General features: G+C 35.8%; 1 protein-coding gene across 3 annotated transcripts in view; it reads left to right on the forward strand.

Moving 5' to 3' along the window:
• CDH12 (cadherin 12) overlaps positions 1-20,717 on the forward strand; it is a 1,056,103-nt gene that overhangs the window by 779,369 nt on the left and 256,017 nt on the right. For all 3 annotated transcript variants that reach the window (XM_045441358.1, XM_045441360.1, XM_045441352.1), the window contains one exon: positions 2,621-3,038. In XM_045441358.1, the coding sequence (XP_045297314.1) occupies positions 2,808-3,038 (231 nt within the window). In that variant the 5' untranslated portion in view covers positions 2,621-2,807. The remainder of the gene's footprint in view (positions 1-2,620; positions 3,039-20,717) is intronic.

Genomic DNA, 20,717 nt, shown 5'->3' on the forward strand with positions numbered 1-20,717 from the left:
TACATATATTAGACTAGGTTTGGGAAGTCAGAGTTCCTGCCACTCATCTTTTCTATTCATGTTTATCGCCCCCGCTGCCCTGTGTACGTGTGGGCTACGATTGACCTGAGTGTGGGGAGACACATGGAAGAAAGGGAAAGACTAAGAAATTAGAACACTTTGGATGTTGATGTTAGTTAGCAATGTCAACTTGAGTACAGATGAAGAAAGTATGTGCACTGTGCCTGCTCAGACTTACTGAAAACTGTTGCAAATATTTTCTGACCTCTTCAGTGTATTGTCAACATAGACATAAACAGTTCATGCTCGGTATTTGGTTTTGAATATTGTGAATGAATTACTGAAGTGGCAACCATAGTTTGTGATTTAAATTCTTGCTGTCCGATAAAAAAAATAATGCAAACCACATATATAATTTTAACTTTCTAGTAAACACATTAAAAAAGGAAAAAGAAATAGGCGAGGTTAATTTTAATAGTTTTTTTTTAACCGAACATATCCAAAATGTTATCATGTCAACAAGTAATAAACATAGAAATTGAAATATTCTACATTCTTCCTTATTTGTATTAATTCTCTGAAATTTGCTACCTAAATTAAAAATCTCAAATTGCCACATTTCAGCTAAATAGCCACATATGGCTACTGGTTACCGTATTGCACAATGCGCATCTAAGCTGACTTTTTATGAACTTTTTATGATTTTGCCAGAATAAAAGGCTGCAATTAAACATATACCTACTTATGTCTTTGTCAGTATCTAACAGTCTCACCCCTTCAAACAAAAGAAAAATTATCATATCTTGTTTTATTTCTTTTTGGGGAGAGTATTCTTATAGAATGCTTTCAAATTAAAATTTTTGGATGTCTCCCATCTCGCATGTTATTTCAAGCATGGTTCCCACATTAAATGTTTAAATTTGAATATCTGTGAGGAATGCATTATCATGTTGGTTATGTTGTAGATAACTGAAGAAGCATGGAGCTGAATTGCAGCTGATAAGTTGCCATGTTTTAGAGACATTTAATTAAACATATATTGATTTTGATTTTAGTTCTCTTGTTTTGGAAGCATTCTATATAATTTCTAGCCTCCAACATTTTTGGCTCTTGAAAAGCTTCCAATTTTAGTCTGTAGGCAGTGAGCGTGTAGTGCCAAGTGTATAAAACCGTGCTGGCTTGAACTGCATTTTCCCCATCCCTGCTCCCAGGGTGTATAGGGTTGTTCTTGTCCATTTCGTTCTCAGTGCAATTGTCATGTAAAGCTGGCTTTTGCTGCCTTAAGTTCTGCCATCAGGATATTCTGTCTGTTGTGTTTTTGTTTGTGTTTTAGTTTGTTTGTTTGTTTTTCTTCCCCCGGGCATTAGTAACTTTGCTCTCATTTATTTTTCTTTACATTTATTTTCTGCTTCTGATTTAAGAAAGACAAGGATTGTGTATGTTTTCTCACTGACTGTACCATAAAAGATTTTGTGGACACTCGATAAACCTTAAATAAGTGAATAAAAAAAAAAAAAAAAAAAAAAAAAAAAGAGTTGCTTGTTGTAAGGAAGAGGTCAAAACTCCCTTTACCTAAATTCAGAAGACAGGTTATCTGTGTGGTGGGGATCCAAGGTTGCTCCAAGTGCACACCTTATACAAAATAATTCCCACATATCCCGGCTAGAGAAGCAATTCTTTAAAGTGAAAGCTTATACAGGCTTATAAAACCATCTGACATTATCATTCAGTAATATCATTGAATTACATTTAGTAATTTATCTTGTTCTTTTCTGGAAGGTCTGATTCTTCCTATTCTCCAACTTCAGGGATTTTCTTTCGCTTTTTAATTTTTTTTGTTCCTAAATGTATGGTTCTCGATCTTGGCATATTTTGCTTCTTGGAGATATTTGGTAATGCCTGGAGAAAATGTTGGTTGTCACAATTGGGAGTAAGTGGGGAGGAAGCTCCTGTCACTTACTGAGCAGAGGAAAGAAATGTGGCTAAAAGTCAAATGCACATAATAGCTCCCCAGTAACAACTATCCCACCCCAAATATCAGAGGGTGGCTTTGTGAAGCCCTACTTTAACCTAGCTCACATTAAAAATAATGATCTGTGTTTTAGCCTTAAAATGATTATTGAATTTTAGAAATTGCTTCTGTTAATGGTACACCCTTTGCTTCATTACAACTAAAGCTTTTGAAGACTGCAAACAACTTAGTTTATCCAAATTTGCAAGTTGAATAGCAGTGTCCATTTAGCAGTGTAATTATTTTACAGTCTATCCTCTCTGCTTTTGTTTTCTTTTTTTTCCTTTTTCTTTGTTAAGTTCATTTATTTTCAAGAGAAACAGAGACAGCTTGAGTGGGGAAAGGGCAGAGAGAGAGAGAGAGAGAGAGAGAGAGATTGAGAATCCTAAGTAAACTCCTTGCCGTCAGCACAGAGCCCAATGCAGGGCTCGAACTCACGAAACTGTGAGATCATGACCGGAGCCGAAACCAAGAGTAGGACGTTTAACCCACTGAGCCACCCAGGTGCACTTCTGTTTCTTTAAGTGTTGGCAGACATAATGAGAGTTTTGATGATTATCATCATGTAATTCTGTCAATTTAATGTATCTTTGTTAATCTGTTTTATAGGTCCCTTTAGATGGAATGTGATACGGCAGAAACCTTTTCATCCAAAGGATTGATGCCTGCATCATCATTTCTGCAATAAGACAGAAAAGTTAAGTGGTGGAGGCCACAGACACCTCAAACCTGGATTCCACAATTCCACGTTAAGTGCTGGAATTTTTATTACTCTGCTGCAGGAAAGCCTTTGCCAATGCTCACAAGGAACTGCTTATCCCTGCTTCTCTGGGTCCTGTTTGATGGAGGTCTCCTAACACCACTTCAGCCACAGCCACAACAGACTTTAGCCACAGAACCAACAGAAAATGTTCTCCACCTGCCAGGAAGGCGATCACATTTCCAGCGAGTTAAACGTGGCTGGGTATGGAATCAATTTTTTGTGCTGGAGGAATACATGGGCTCCGAGCCTCAGTATGTGGGAAAGGTAATGGCGTGTTTCTTTTGACAACCACTTAATTTTAAGGGGGAGTATGCATTGTGTATTGTGTATGGATGGTTTGCACAGGAGCTGAACAAACCAGTGACTAGAACACTGGAATTGAAATCCGAGAGACCTGGTTTCTCTTCCTGACCCAGTGGCCCGGGTAAGCTTTGGAATATCATTTAATCGCTCTTTATCGCAATTCTCCCTGGTTATTTTACTGAAGTGAATATATATATATATATTTTTTTTTTTCTTATTTTTAAACTTTTGTTTTTAAGTTCTATTCCTATCTTTTATTTTTTTTTTTATTTTAACACTCTTTACTAAAGACATACAGTTAAAATATTAAACCTCATTAAAAGTGTTGTCACAGTACATTATTGCTCACGGACATTCTGGAATTGCTTGCCAAGAAGAGACACAGAAAACAATAACCAGCTTGGATATTCTAACCTGCTATTGATATCCTTGAATGGCCAGGATGTCAAACTACTTGGAACATGGTTTTGAAGTATTTTACATGGCTTGCCCATACTTTAGAAATAATTTATTTATTATATGTTTTGCAAGCTATTTATGAAGCTACTTGTGGCCAAAGTAATACATTTTGGAACCCAAATACATACGCCTCAATCTTCAACACAGCATGCCATTTTTCAATCTGATTGTAAGTTCATAGAAATTTATTTTATTTTTTCACAAAATAGATAATGACACCTTTTTGTTTCAGCACAATTATGCTTTACTGCTGTTTTCCTTACCTAACATTTTTGACCCATGTCTACAGTAGATAGAACTTACCAATGCTACCACAAAAACTATTGTTTCCAGAAAAATAAATATTTTGTTTTATTTATATTTCGTTAATTAACTGTTTTTAAATGTTCTAAAGGATTTTACCATGGTTTTCACAAAAACACATATGCTTAAAAAGAGTTTAAAATAAATCCAAAGACAGAAATAGAAAACGATGGTAAGAGGAGTACTAGGAAGCTGATATAGAAGATTATGTCTGTTGCACATTAAAGTCCTCAGAGATTTCTGGAAGGCTAAACTTATGAGAAATATGATGAGTCTTATGATTCCAATGTTAGGTCCAAGGAAGCAAATCCAGTCCAGATTTAAATTATTTGCACGATATTTTTGGAATTTACCTTTTAGAAATCTATTTAAAGAATATTGAATACGAAAGTGGAAAAGGTCTTCAAATAGAACCTTTGTTGAAAATGAACACACAGCTAGGGTTTCATAGAGGTATATGGGGCCTCGGGCCAATATTTTCTGTGGGCTACCTATCTCTATATAAAATTTGAGTCACACCAAATCTGTCTTTGAGTACCATTTTGGAAGTCCAATTTTTAGCGATTTTGTAAAATATATACAATGCCATTAGCAGAAGCAATCTCCTTGACAGACTACCTCGTAGGAATAGGGCCTGGTCATGTGGCCCTGGGACAACTCCACAGGTGTTGGTTCTGAACTTTCACAGGGGGTCTGATAAACCCAAAATTAAGTAGAAAGAGAGCACCTTCAAGGGGAGAAATGGTCACTAAAGCCCAAGCAGTTGCAGTTCAGCCCATGACACCCTGACCCAGATGGCACTGATGCCCACAAATAGACCTGGGGAAAGAGGAGTCTCAGAAAATTTGAGGGAAAGCATTCCAACACATGGAAGCCCCCTGATGTTACTGTAAATTGCTTTTGCTCATATGATTCCTCTATATGATCATGAAATGTAATAATCATTATGGTGAGATAGTTTCCTGTTGCTCTAGTACACTTGTTTCTTATGAGTTAATGTAATACAAAGGTCAAATTTTGAAATCTGAGACAAATGGACAGGTAGCATAGCTCTAAAACGGTCTCATGGGTCTCCATATTCTCAACTCTGCTTATGACGGAAACTAGACTTCACATTGAGGTTCCTGGCAAGTACCTAATGAGAAGGTATTCTCTATGGGTTTGATTGAGGCAGATTCATAACCTTTAGTTGCCTGAATCTGAAGTGAGAGGATTGTTTGTTGAAAACTTAATGAAACTGACTTTTACTCTATCTTAAGTAGAGTAGCAGTTCACCTAGGAATTGTATTTCCAAGTTTGGTTTGATAGTCTGGAATCACACCTTTGTAATTGCTACTATAGTGTAGAATTCATGCAATTCATTTAAAAGATGAATTAGTGTTTGTAATTAGATTTTTAAAGGAGTGGGTCCAAGATCTAACCTGCTATTAAATTAAAACAACGTTATTTTCAGTCACACCTTTGTAACATGTGGTGAAAAGCCGTGGTTCTCTCGTAATGTATGTTCCCAATGCAGATGAAACAAGAGTTGCCAAGGTTTCCTTTCCACATGGAAACGAATTAAAGTTTAATTACCTCTGTCTTGATGAGTCTAGATGTGGGAATAGTAATATAATAACATCGGGACCATTTCAAGTCATTATGTGTATGTGTGTAAACATATATTAATATATTTATGCTTCTGCTCTTTTTAGAAAGGCCTTGAGACAGTTCACAGAAAAATAAAATATTATAAATAATATAGAATTCAAGGCTAGGGAAGGAGGCAAATGCCAAAAATGCCAAGCACAGTGGTCAACTGAACTACTATAATTGAGCCTCAAATTTAACTTTATGTTTTTTGCAACACTGGCATCTATGAAAACATTAACTTGTACAGTTCTCATTATTGAAAGCTCCACTTGTTGAGAAGAAAAATCTATGTCCCTAGCTTCAATTATAAAAAATGTATTCATGTGGAAATTTATAGTTAGTACCCTGAATAGCTTAGTGGACATTAGCCTCAACAATTGTTATATTTAAAAGGAGCAGATATTAATGTTGACATTCTTTCAAGAAAGACCAAACTGTGACATTGCTTCTAATGAATACTTTTTATACAAAGAAATCACAAGGGTGTCCACAGGTAAAACCAAGGATTTCCTCAAATAGACATTTTAGGTTTACTACAATACTTGGATGAGTGCAAGATACTATAATGCAGAGTAACATAGAAATGAATTTGATCAGCAAAATATTTTAATTCAGATGCCGTCAATTGCTCAAAGTCCTCATCAAACAAAACAAAACAAAAACAGATATTACTAAAAGTATGCACACACACAATGCACACACACACACTCACAGAGTGAGTATGATGCTTGCACCAACATGTATAACTGAGTGCCTATATCTGTGTAATACTATGTTATATTATAGCCTCAAAGCTATGTACCCAGAAAATGCCGTTCAATTGTCCTCAAAGAATTATTTAGGAAATTTAGTCGTCATTGCATATGATCTTTGTTAGCAGTGATTCTTAGATTTAAATTGTTTAAAATGGCAAAAATATGAAAAATTGAAACATAGATAAACTCTAATTTTGGAGGCATCTGTTTACTCAATATGTTGTTTATTGAGAATGCATTGCAATTTGAAAAAGTGTTAAACCTTGTAGGGATCAATTTATATATGAAGTCCTTAGATTACAATTATATTCAGTAAACCTTACTGAGTGCTACTTTGGTCACTGTTTTAGTTGCCTTGCATACATAAAATTATGCAGTCTTCAAAATAGCACTATGAAAAAGATTTCTAGTAGCCCTATTTTACATATCAGAAAACTGAGGTACAGAAAAGTCAGGTAACTTTCCCGTGGCCCAACAGGCAATTAACGTTGAAACTAGGATTTTAAGTCAGGTAGTTTAGCTCCATTGCACCAGAAAATACCACAGTTCATTATCTTATGGTAACAATAATTTCAATCCTCTGTTGAAAGTACTGTAATGAAAACCCTTTTATGGATGGTGGAGACAAAAGCAAGTCTATGGGTCTGTTTAGAAGACAGAGGAATTTGAGAAAGCCTTCACAAATAAGGGAGCATCTGAAATGTGGCTTTTTTTTTTTTTGACGTTCATTTATTTATTTTGAGAGAGTGAGAGTGAGCAGGGGAGGCACAGAGGGGCGGGGAGAGAGAGAGAATCCCAAGCAGCCTCTGTGCTGTCAGTGTAGAGCCCAGTTTGGGACTCAAACCCACAAAACGTGAGATCGTTACCTCAGCCAAAACCAAGAGTCAGACACTTGACCGACTAAACCACCCAGGCGCCCCTGAGATGTGTCTTGAAGGATGGCTCATTTTTTTCAGAAGACAGAATCTGAGGGAAAACTTTATAAGCACTGAGGCTTGAAAATTCAAAGTGAGCTTTAGATAGCCATATTTCAATATAATCAGAGAATGTAAAGCCAATTGTTAAGGGTAGGTAACTATAGAAAGTATCACAGAGGCTCAATTCTGATACCAAGATTAGTAACATTTTCTCTATCTATCTATCTATCTATCTATCTATCTATATCTATCATCTATCTAAATTGAGGTGTAGTTGGAATATAACATTATAGTAGTTTCAGGTGTACAACATAGTGATTCAATATTTGCACACACTGCAAGATGATCACTATAATAAGTCTCATTAACATCTGTCACCATGCATCATTACAATTTTTTCCTTGTTTTTTTTTTTACATTTTTTTCTTGTAAATTAGGACTTTTAAAATTTAGTCTCTTAGTACCTTTCCAATATTCAATAGAATATTAATAACTATAGTCCCATGTTGTATATTACATACAGTATAATTTGTTCTTCAAGGTGTCATGATCCATGAATATGTCGTGGTTGAGGATTCACATGGACAGAGTTGCAGTTATAGAATGAGCACCCAGAGTGCCATTTAAGACTCATTGCAGATGGGGGAACAGGCATGGAGACAGGGAGAACAAGTAGGAGAAGGTTACAGTGGGCTTGTCTAGGAAGTAACGAGGGAATGGGATGTTAGAGTTGAAGATTTGACAGGTGGACAGATTATAAAATATTTCAAGATCTGTCGGTCATGGGAATAAAAAGGATGAGACAGAACATTAGTGGATAATTGCATGTAGAGAATGAAAGAGAAGGAGAAGTAAACTAAGTGACTCATATTTCTGGCTTTGTTTCACTAGTATCCAGCCTAGAGTTGAGACGCAAGTAAGAAACAAAACGATCGCTGTTAGACTTTATACAGCCATAGTTACTTAGACATACCCAGGTGAAGTATCTCATATATTTTTGGATATCAATCTGGAGTTCACAAAAGAGGCCTATGGTAGATACAGATATAGGGGTAACTGGTCATAGATGATCGTCAAAATCAGTACCTAGAGTGGGCAACACACTCTAGGAAAAATTACAAGCAGGTATATGAACCCTGACTTTTAACTGAGAAACAAGAGAAGAAGAATTTGGTAGATCTATTTAATAAAAAGCAAAAACACAAATATTAAATAGTGTGATGGAAAATAAACTGAAGAGGAGTGCAAAATGACAAACAAATATTGCAATTCACAGATCAAATTAAATAATGACTGAAAAAGACTCTACTGGTTTTGTCAGTGAGCCAGAGGTGACCTTTGTCAAAATAGTTTAATGATTTTCTTTAGAGCTTAAAGAAAGGTGAAAGGAATAGGTACAGTGAATAGATTTCAAAAGTGTAGTTGAAAGAGATTGATCTATGCCCTCTGTATATGCCTGGTTTGATCTGCCAGGCATTCTATTAGGTAGGGTTCTGCAGATAAACAAAACCAACAGGATACGTGTGTGTATATATATGTATATACATATGTATGTATATATGTGTATGTGTATGTCTATGTCTATGTGTATGTCTATGTGTATGTCTCTATATACAAGGAGAGAGCAAAACAGAGAGAATTTGATTTTAAAGAATTGGCCCACATGATTGTAGAGATTCAAGTCCAAAAATCTTCAGGGTAAGCCAGCAAGCTGGAGATTCAGGGAAGAGTTGCAGATATAATTCAAGGCCATGGCAATAGAATTTTCTTTTTCTTTTTCTCTTTCTTTTTCTTTTTCTTTTTCTTTTTCTTTTTCTTTTTCTTTTTCTTTTTCTTCTCTTCTCTTCTCTTCTCGTCTCTTCTCGTCTCTCCTCGTCTCTCCTCGTCTCTCCTCATCTCTTCTCTTCTCTTCTCTTTCCCTTTCTTTTTTCTTTTTTTCTTTTTGCAATTATATGTAGGATTTGGTTTTGGATTAGCAAAGAAAAAGAATAATAAAAAAGAAGAGATAGCACAATAGCTTATTAAAATGTCTCTAATTGGGGGTGCCCAGGTGGCTCAGTCAGTTAAGCATCCGACTTCAGCTCAGGTCATAATTTCACAGTTTGTGAGTCTGAGCCTCACGTCAGGCTCTGTGCTGACAGTTCAGAGCCTGGAACCTACTTCAGATTCCTGTGTCCCTCTCTCTCTGCCCCTCCCCCACTCATGCTCTGTCTCTGTCTCTCTCTGTCTCTCTGAAAAATAAACATTTAAAAAATTTAAACATGTAATAAAATAGCTCTAATTGCATTGCAAAAAATAATTTGTCTATCCAAAATTTCTTCTAAAATAACACAATGTTAGGATGATATTTTTATTCATGTACATAACTCTCTGCACCCAATAAAAATGTAAATTATATCATAAAGTTAAACTAACACATTTAAAAGATGTTTTCATGGCTCAGCATTTTATCTATCTCTATATCTATCTATCTACCTATTATCCATCTATCTGGTTCATGAGTCATGTAGCTTTTTGAGAAGCCTATAATGTGTTTTTCATGGTACAATTTACTCCTTAAATTTGAACTTTCATATCAGAGTAATTCCTGTTCATCTGAGAGTCAATGTTCATAATATCAACTCAATCTTCATACAAAACTGAATGGGTGCTCTTGACTCCTGCCTAACTCATGTACCTGGGAATCTTGCAGTGTATTCAAGTATCTGAAATCAGATCTTATATCTAATCCATCTTGCTGTCAAATGGCTTCACCTTGATGCTAATAAAAGCATCTTTACCTACCGACTCTTTCTGTAGCAAAACACCAGAAGGAGCCATTTTCGCTCTTTTTTTAAAAGGCTTTTTAGGTAAACTTGATATTTTATTGTACACCTTCGTTCTTAAACAGATCCCTTGTTTTATAGTTTCTCTCAAAAAATGAAGCTGTATATGAAATAATCATCTTAGATTCCATTAGATAGCAATATAGTTAAAAGAAAAATTGATATGGAATCTGAACACATAACACAGTATACTAAAGTTCCTGTCAAATAGTGTCCACTGTAGGTCAGTTTTTCTCTTCTCCTTTACAATTTGTTTCTTGTTTCTAGCATACTAGTCATTATATAATAGCTGTACCACAAAGGTTTAATATGTTTAATTGAATTGGCAGGACCTTGAATGAAATTCAGCTATCTTTTCTTTTTTTTTTTTAAGATTTATTTCTAAATTTAAAAGAGAGAGAATGCAGAGGGAGAGAAAGAATCCTCAAGCAGACTCCTCACTGAACATGGAGCCTGACACAGGGCTCGATCTCAGGACCCTGAGACCATGATCTGAGACAAAACCTCAGTCAACAGACCGAGCCACCTAGCCACCCCATTAACTATCTTTAAATCAATATATGAATCCCTAAAAACATCATTTCAAAAACAGCACTGGACAGCATTAAGATTTTAGATTCACTCTTATTGTTTTTTTTCTCCTTCTTTCTTCTCCTCTCCACCTCCTTCTGGTGCTGTTTTTCCACCCTACCTCTAATTATCTTTTCATCCGTACATTTCTTCTAACCATTTTTTTGTATTAAATGTGCATGTTGACTAATGATAGTTACTTAACAGCTAGGATAAAGAGTTAGGAGACTTTGATTCTAATTCCAGGTTTTTATAATAATGATCCACATGAAACTACTTAAGCACATGTATGTCTATCCATGACTAATAATAGTGTGATATCACATATGATTATATTTTCATCAGAAATATCTTAAATGCATTTGTCACAAACTTCACAATACAGTTCATTGTGTGTGCACATATGTATATGCATGCATATGTTTAGAATTTTTTTCTATAAAATATTATTTGGATTTTTTAAGAAACAGTGCTCTCTGTGGCTAACAGAGATTCTAAAAGGTTCTTGATAAACCGATACAACTTGCATATTTTATCAGGTGATAAGAGTTAGGACACAATGGGATGATTGGAGAAGTATCTGGAAATGTCACCTATGGAAATGTCACCTATATGAAAAGATAACAGAAAAATAGGGACTACAGAGTGATCTGAATAATAAAGATTTCAAATTTAATGTTCTCCTCTTCTAAAAACATTGAGTTTGTGAATATATGTCACAGTTATGACACTCAAGCATATACTTGATATATAAGTGGATTATTTTGGTACCTTTAACATAATATATATGTATGTGAGAATCATTCCTTTTCCCTAACTCTGAAAAAGGAGAAACCACTGTCATAAAAAGTACCATTTATATATATTTCATTGTTCACAAAGCACCACATAATTCATTTCTACTGACGTTTCATCAATATAAATAACCCTATGAAATTACTATGGTAAAAGTGGATTTTTTCTGCCCCTGAATTTCCCATCAAGATTGCATAAAGGAGATTTTTTATATAGCATATATCAGTGTAATACTTTAGAGTAGACTTTTTTTTTTTAAGTTGGTTTCATGCCCAACATGGAACCCAGTGTGGAGCTTGAATTCAGGACCCTGAGCTCAAGACCTGAGCTGGGATCAAGAGTTGGGGCTTAACCAACTCAGCCATTCAGGCACCCCTAGAGTAGACTTTTAATGCATGCTTACACTCATTACTAAAGCATGCTGTTGCTTTTTGTTGTTGTTGTTGCTTTATGTCAGCCATCAAGAACTATTAGTCCCCCACAGTTTCATGAATGTTGGAAGAAAACTTGAGATGACTGGGTCAGAGAAAAAGGACATTGTTGCTCCCAGCACGCAAGCAGCCTGAGCATCTTCATAATTGACTCAGTTCCCATTGCCCCATGTACCATATGGGCAAAAAGAGACCCAGATGGATGCCAGCATATTCAGCGGGTTACATTTATAGAGAGGAAGTCTGATAACGCCTGCATCTTGTTTGAGAGGGAGACATCATCTATATTTTATGGGGTAGTAAACATGCCTGTCCTTTGCTTTGGAAGAAGACACTATCTCAAATTCTCAAAATTATTAGCTATATAAAAATTCTTGAAAATATAGTCTTGAAAAAAAGGACATTTAATGCTTTCTGTGCAAGACCTAAAAGGCTGAGAGATGATGGAGATTTGTCTCCCAATGCTATATGGCGTGTTGACTTACTGAAGCAACACCATGTAATGTGGTGACTCAGTAAAGTTAGAAAAAATTTAAAATGCTTTCTTCAGCAAGCTGACTGAATTGCTTAACCAGTAGTCAAATGATGGCTCCTTCCCTTTCTCCCTTTTTTTCAAGCAACTTAAAAAAAATTCTCTAAGCACATACTCTCTTTCATTCTGAATCTGGACTTAGAATTATAAATATAAGTGAGAGGTGGAACTCAAGTCTACTTCAGGCCCTTCATGATGTTGACCTCACAAATTAACTATCTTCTAAATAAGTATAACCTTTGCAGTATACCTACATATTTTTTCTTTTCTAAATGATAGAAGGTAATGTATTTTTTACCCACTGATATCAATAATTGTTTGGGAGACAGCCTTATAACTATACTGATAGTCTCACTCCTTAATTAAAACATCTGAATTGCTTTTTCCATCACAAAGAGTGATTTATTATGATAAAAAGTGGATAGTTATATTGAATTAAATTTCTCTTTATTTTACAAAGTATTCAGTGCTACTGAATTTTTAAATGACCTCATATAGTTTGGAACCATTTATGGGATGTTATGGTATTTTCAGCTACTTATTATAAAGAATATAAGTTTGTTAATTCATAAGGTTATTTTCAAAGCTCTGGGTATTGAAAGAAGAATGATAATTTCCCATGATATGGAAAATATTCAAGATACAACTCTCTGGTGAGTAGACTTAGACACTAAACAAGGAATTGGTATATGGAAAAATGGAATTGCGGCTGTATTGACCATATCAGCCACTGTTGTAACTTTTGAAGCCATCCCCAAAGGACCAGGATTGTCCTTTGAGCTTTAGAAAGCATAAATTACTTAATTAAAATGAAAGGAAAACTGTACTTTAAAAATAAAGGCAGATAATAAGAAATGGTTTTGAAAACACAGCCCTCCAGTATTTTTTTTTTTTTTGGCTTTGATTAAAATATTTTGAGCATCATATAGGAAAATATTTAAAATACTTTTTTTATCCACTACGTGATTGCGATGAGAAATTAAAAAAAAAAAAATCTCTACGCCCAACATAGGGCTCAAACTCACAACTGCAAAATCAAGAGTCCTGAACTCCAGCTGCGCTGACTGGGGACCCAGAAATCTTTTGCTTTGTTTCATAACTGTGTACAAATTAGAACACTAAATATTTTCCTTCAAGCTGCAGTTACACTCACCTTGTGCCAAAGAAGCACAGGGAAACTAGCAGTAGTTGTTGTTGTTGTTGTTGTTGTTGTTGTTGTTTCAAATACATGGAAAAACATTGTTTTTATTTAACAATTGGAGCTTCTTAGCCCATTTATAAATAAAGCCTAGCTTTAAAACTGCAATTGAAAATAAAAGTGAGACAAAGATAACAAGGTAAATACAATTCTTTTTCCCCTCACCCAGTCTCTTCTCCTTTTCTTTCCTTCCTTCCTTCCTTCCTTCCTTCCTTCCTTCCTTCCTTCCTTCCTTCTTTTTCTTTCTTTCTAGATTAGAATAGGTCTTAAAAAACCCAAAAAGAGAATTTAGGGAAAACTTAGAGCTATTCTTTCTTTTTAAAATTGTTTTTATTGAAGTGTAGTTGACACACCATGGTTCATTAGTTTCAGGCGTACAGCATGGTGATTCAACATCTCTATACATGTGCCATGTTCACAAGTGTAACTACCATTGTCTCCATCCAATGCTATTGCAATATCATTGACCAAATCCACTATGTTGTGCCTTTTATCATCATGACTTACTCATTCCATAACCGAAAGCCTATGTCTCCCACTCCCCTTAACCCATTTTGCCCATAGCCTATCCTCCTTTCCTCTGGCAACCGTCAGTTTGTTATCTATATTTATAGATGTGGTCCTGCTTTTTTGGTTTTATTCATTTGTTTTGATTTTTAGATTCCACCTGTAAGTGAAATCATGTGGTATTTGTCTTTGTCTGACTTATTTCATTTAGCATAATATCCTCTCTGTCCATCCATGCTGTTGTAAATGGCAAGATCTCATTCTTTTTATGTCTACTTAATATTCTCTTTCTCTGTCTCTCCATATACACCACACCTTTATTCATTCACCTATCAATGGGCACTTAGGGTATTTCCATATGTTCCATAGTTTCCATATGTTAATATAAAGAATAATAAATGTATGTACAAAAATACAGTAAACTTCCTTTTAGATAATGCCATTAAAGACTTCCAAGATTTTCTACATATCTTTTCAAGTGTCAAGAATTACTGCCAGGAACATATTTTATTATGAATTTTCTCATGTCCCTTGATTCCTTAGAGGAAGAAGAGTTGTCAATGACATATTTGACCACTTCACTGCCTGTAAACAAATGGAATTTCGTTATCACACCATGAAAGCTTGCACAAACACTCTGTGTGGTACCAGTGAAGTGGATGTTTATAAATATTTAGCTCTTAGGGATTACAAATCCGCAAGGCTCTGTCCACATAGTTTGGGGGTGGGAGTAGTGGAAATGAAGAGAATATGGAAGAAAGACACGTTAGTGTCCAGCGACGGCTGAAGAAATCCATGTCCCCAATTTTTCGTTGTCTGAATTGACAAGTTCCTCAGAATCCACCCCCTTTCCTGATTCCATTGCTTTATTTTTCCTGAAAAAAAAAAGGAGTTTTGATACTATATCTGGTTAAAAAATCATAATTACACCTTTTTTCCCCCTCTAATGTTGATGAGCATCTAAGCATTTTTGAAAATGCTTCTTGGGGGTGCCTGGATGGCTCAGTGGGTTGAGCATCCCACTTCAGCTCAGATCATGATCTCACAGCTTGTGGTTGGATGGAATCTGTGCTGGCAGCTTAGAGCCTGGAGCCTGCTTTGGATTCTGTGTCTCCCTCTCTCTCTCTCTGCCCTTTCCCCGCTCATGCTCTGTCCCTCTTCTCAAAAATAAATAAACATTAAAAAAAAGATTAAAAAGGGACACCTGGGTGGCTCAGTTGGTTAAGCATCCAATTTTGGCTCAGGTCATGAACTCACAGTTCATAGGTTCAAACCCTACGTTGGGCTCTGTGCTGACAGCTTGGAGCCTGGAACCTGCTTAGGATTCTGTGTCTCCCTCTCTGTCTGTCTGTCTCTCTCTCTCTCTCTCTCTCTCTCTCTCAAAAATAAACATTAAAAACATTTAAAAAAAGAAAGAAAGTGCTTTTCTATTTAATACCTATCTGTATTCCTGTGATCCTTTATTTCAAGGTCAGGGAGTTCCAGAGAAATATTCTTTGCAATAAGGAAAACGTGTACATTAACAGGAACTTTTCATATGTGAGTTTAGATCTGGGATTGACAAACTATAGCTTTCAGAGAAAATTCAACCTATTGCCTATTTTTTTAAGTAAAGTTTTAGTGGAGCACAGCTATGCTCATTTGTTTACATATTATCTATAGCTTCTTTCCCCCATAATAGCAAGGTTGAAAAGTTAGGACAAAAACTGTATAGCTCTCAAAACCTAAAATACTTCCTATCTGGCCCTTAACAGAAAGATGTATTGACCCTTGTTTAGGTAATTACAAGAACACTGTATGGAGTCAGGCCTTTCATTAGTGGCCACTCAGACCTGCTCTCTCAGTCCTGTCTCTGTCTTAAAGATTCCGCATTCTCAGGCACAAAGGCTAGTTGTTAGAGATGGGTCTCCTGGGAGACAAGCAGCAGGTGCAGTGAAAATATCGTGGGCTCTTTTGGTTTTAAACAACCTTACTACCTTAGTATTCTCATCTCTAATATATGAATGATACAGAAAGAAAATAATAAAGTTATTGTCTAGCTTACTTAATCCACATATGGAACAACATATGTAGGTTCTCAGCCAAGTGTCATTAATGTTTACTATGCTACCCTCACTCCACAGTTTGTTTTTCTCAGCGCAGAAATTAGAATATTTCTGCATGGAGAGTGGGGATTTGGGCTTCACAAAAAAGTATCTAGAATACTCAGAATCTACTTTTCACTCCTTGGAACAAGAGAATCTTGTAGGAGGAATCTTTCATTTTTTTTATGGAGTAAGATCTAGATTCCCGTTTCCTCTGTAACTCCTTAGTTTCCCCCAAATTTCTCAGCACCCAATAACTATGCCCAAGTCCCAAGCTCTTGTTCCTTTATCTAAGTGTAACCATATGACCAGCACAACAGTATAACATAATCTTGGATACATAGTCACAATAAGCGGGGAAATTATCACTGAAATTCATTAAGCTCACATTGTCCAGAGTGCAATGAGCCTTTTCCGAATGCACAGATGAAACAGTTAGTCAGAACTGTGGCCTTAACAACAACTGGGAAAGTCAGATTAAAACCAAATATTTTCATGAGAACAAATGAATAAAATCAAGGCCACAGAGACTTATAGCACACTAAAGATCAAGTAAATGTGAATAATCATAGTGGAGAAAAGTAATTTAAAAACTTATCTAAAACGGTCTGTTTTATTTTCTCTGGTTAGTTTAAACATTTATTAAGTATAATGTCTGCTCCCTTTCTATTCATTACAATAAATAATGACAAGTGAATTTTATAATTTTATGTAAATTTTAAAATTGTGCATTTCATGGAAGAAATCTAGATTTCATATTTTAGAATGTCAGTGTTTATTTTAGTTTTTTTTTTTTAATGTTCATTTATTTTTGAGGCAGAGTATGAGTGGGGAAGGGCAGAGAGAGAGGGAGACACAGAATCTGAAGCAGGTTTCAGGCTCTGAGCTGTCTGCATAGAGTCCGATGCAGGGCTCGAACTCACAAACCACGAGATCATGACCTGAGCCGAAGTTGGGCACTTAGCTTACTGAGCCACCCAGGCACCTCTACAATGCCAGTGTTTAAATTCAATGTTCAGAAGTATTAGTTATGACATATATTTTTATCAATATGTACAAATATTCTCTCTTTAGTTTTTCAAGAATATTTCTAGTTTTGCCTCTACTGATTCGATTTTTCTGTAACATACAATCTTTGATTAAGTATCTGACTTCACTTATTATATGGGGCATTGACTATATTTAAGAAATAATTATTTAATTTTTATCATTCCATCTATTCTGAAGTATGGTCTTATTCGTCTTTGAAAAGTGATCCCTTTATTCATGGCTATGAACACATACTGCTAAGTGAAATGTTTTGGATCGAACAGTAATCAAGAGTAGCTATTAAGTTAATAATTAAGTAACAAAGAGGGAAATATTCCAGTTCAGTTACGTAAAATAATTACTTACAAAAAATAATTATCTATATTCTCAACACACTATGCTTCTTGGGTGAGAATTTTGAAGAACAAAGAAGATACAGATAAATGGATAAGATCCAGGATCCTGAGAATTTTAGGATGAATTAAAGCTGAGCTTGGAGAGAAGGGCAGGCGGAATATTGTTCAGAGTAGAAATATAAGTTTCAATATGCTCCCATTAAGTCCTAGGTTTCAAATATCTAGACCTATGAAATCAGATAGTCTTACTTGCCATTTTGAGATTATAAGAAACCAAGTCTCCATGGGCCAATTGAATGGATGTTTAGTCCTTTCCCATGTGGCTTCCGCATGTCACGAGACAGTGTCTCTTGGAGCTGCTTCTGCAGCGAGTGGCCAGCAGGCTGCCACAATGTCGTGGTCCAGCACTGCCTGGCCTTGCAGTGCAGGTCTCCGCTGACTCTCTAAGGCGGGCTTCTCCTTGTGATGCAGAGCAATAATCCAGTTGGGTTTAAGGTTACTACCGCCTGATGTCAGAAAAAAATTATTAATAGCACCCATTTTTACTTTCAAAAGTGTTCCTGTTGGATGACAAATTATATGGCTACCTTAGTGTGTACATCATTTAGAAAACTGCCTGGGCCTCCAAGGCTATGACCACATTGTTATGGCTCTATTAAATCACACACATGCACACAGCTATTTTGCTCGGGGCATGCCCACCACAGTTGATTGGCAGAGCGTCTAAAATCAGCTGCATTCTAGGCCGAAAATAACATCATTCTCCCTTGGCCTGCTATTGGTTTTGACATGGAATTTTCCTGCTCATTCTGTTGATTTTTCTCTTAGGGGCACCTGTTATTTGTCTGACCATTTGGCCCCAATCAGGGACTCTTGATACATTGGAGAGACTTAATCACATTAATGGTCTCCACATTACTTCCAGGAAATTATTCTGTTCTTTCATAAACTTTCAGAGGAAGTAGATAACTAGAAGAAAAGTTCAATCTAATTTTAATAATCAATATCAGCAAAGGTTTGGGTAGCCCCTTGCCAAGCCAAGATTTCTTGTGAGAAAACTTTGCCCTCACATGAGTGGGGAGGTTCTATACCATACATCTGCATAACTAAACTGCACCATCCAATTAAGTCTGTGTAGAACTAAGAAAAAAGTTGGGTCTAAAGGTAAATCCTCATCTTCTTCTGGGAAAGCAGAAACCAATTTGAAAGTTTCTAGTGGAGAATTTTCCAGCTTAAAGTATATAAAGATCAAAAATCTGCCAGATACCTACTAAGATTATGGGGGGAGATAATTTAACTATAAGTTCATTGTTTTCTCCAGCTCTATGGATTATCTCCAATTTTTATAGAATTTGAGTGGATGAAGAGTGTTGGAACAGGAGATGATGGAATGGGGACGGCAATTCTAGAAAAGTTTTTTGAAAGGGTAAAATTTCTAGTATTTTAGCTTTGAGGGAAAATAAAAAGGAAGACAAAAAAAGTGTCCTTGACCAAAGTGGATAGTTTTGCAGAAACTACATTATGATAGATGAGCATGATGAAGTAAAGGACAAGAATTTTTATTTTTTTTAAGTTTATTTATTTATTTTGAGAGAAAGGGAGGGGGAGAGAGAGAGAGAGAGAGAGAGAGAGAGCAAGTGGTGGAGGAACAGAGAGAGAGGGAGGGAAAGAGAATCCCAAGCAGGCTCCACACTGTTGGCACAAAACCTGATGCAGGGCTTGAGCTGACCAACCATGAGATTATGACCTAAGCAGAAATCAAGAGGGGATTGCTTAACTGACTGAGCCACTCAGGCACCCGAGGACAAGAATTTTTAAAATAAGAAGTTTAAGTCCTCCAAGTTCTAGCCCAATTTGACTATCCTGATACTCTTGGAAGCTACTCCAGCTTCTGAGAAATGGCTCAAGATAATTTTCAGGAACAGTAGATTATTCCTACTAGCTGTAAAATAACTTTTGTGTTAAAAAGATAAGGAGTTAGGTGCTGAAACTGTGGCTTTGGTTCAAGGGTTAGGAATGGTAAGAATGGATGCATTTGAGAACTCACGTGAGGTATAGGATGACAGAGTAAATGTAGGAGGCGAGATACGATTGTAACAATAGTTACCCTCATTATTTAGTATTTTATGGTTTCTATGTGGAGAGTATTCAGGAATTATTCATCATTAATTCTCTCAGTACACCCAAGAGAGGAGTACTGTTGTTTTCTGCATATTAAGGACAAGAAAGTAGAAGTGAAGTTCAGTCATTTGTCACAGGTAACTCATAAAATTGGGGAGTTATAAGGAACATCCAAGGGAGTGTCTGTTTCAGTAGCAATGAAGAGCTTTGGAGCAAGACACTAATTTTTTTTCCAGACAAATCAGGAATGCAAAGTGGTACTTCAGATATTCTCTTTCATTTATCTGGGATGACTTTTTTTAAATAAGAGTGATTCTCATATTTCTTAAATGAAAAACAAACTGAAAAGTATATCATTAAATAATTAAATGTATTAGAGTTAAGAAAACCTCCAAGTATTTATTTTAAATCAATGTAAGTGTAAAACATTTTGCTACATAAATATTAGATGGCAAATTATACAATGATATATATATATTTTTAAAAATTAATATTTATTCATTTTTGAGAGAGAGAGAGAGAGAGCAAGCAGGGGAGGGGCAGAGAGAGAGGGAGACCCCCAAAGCACTCTCCAGGCTCTACACTGTCAGCACAGAGCCTGATGAAGGGCTGGAACCCACAAACCATGAGATCATCACCTGAGCCAAAGCCTGAGTGTAACCAACTGAGCCCCTCAGGCGCCCCATGCAATGATATATTCTAAGAGGTTTTGAGCTTTGTTTGAATCATCCCTGGTTGGAACTTATGCTGTTAATTTGTTGTTTGTTTTTGCTTACCTATATGATAGAATGTTTAAAAACTAATCCTCATGGTCCAACAAACTTTAAGATAATTTTAACAAATGTAATAAATATTTATTAAGAGATTCCACAAAGCTTGACACGAAAAGTTATGTGGAAAACAACAATGTATATACCACTTGTCAAAACGAGCTTCGAATACAATTTACTGGTTTTTCAGGAAAAAAATCTTGCGAATCAAGACAAAATGAGGAAAATTCGTTATTTTCTTATCTCCCTAGAAAACAAAGTGGTGACACAGGCTAGCGAAAATATCGCCTCAATGTGTGTGCGCAAAAAAGGTCAAAATTAAATTTCAGTTCTCCACGTCTACACGATGGGTTATG

Source organism: Leopardus geoffroyi, chromosome A1, assembly GCF_018350155.1.
Source record: "Leopardus geoffroyi isolate Oge1 chromosome A1, O.geoffroyi_Oge1_pat1.0, whole genome shotgun sequence".
NCBI classification, from domain to species: domain Eukaryota; kingdom Metazoa; phylum Chordata; class Mammalia; order Carnivora; family Felidae; genus Leopardus; species Leopardus geoffroyi.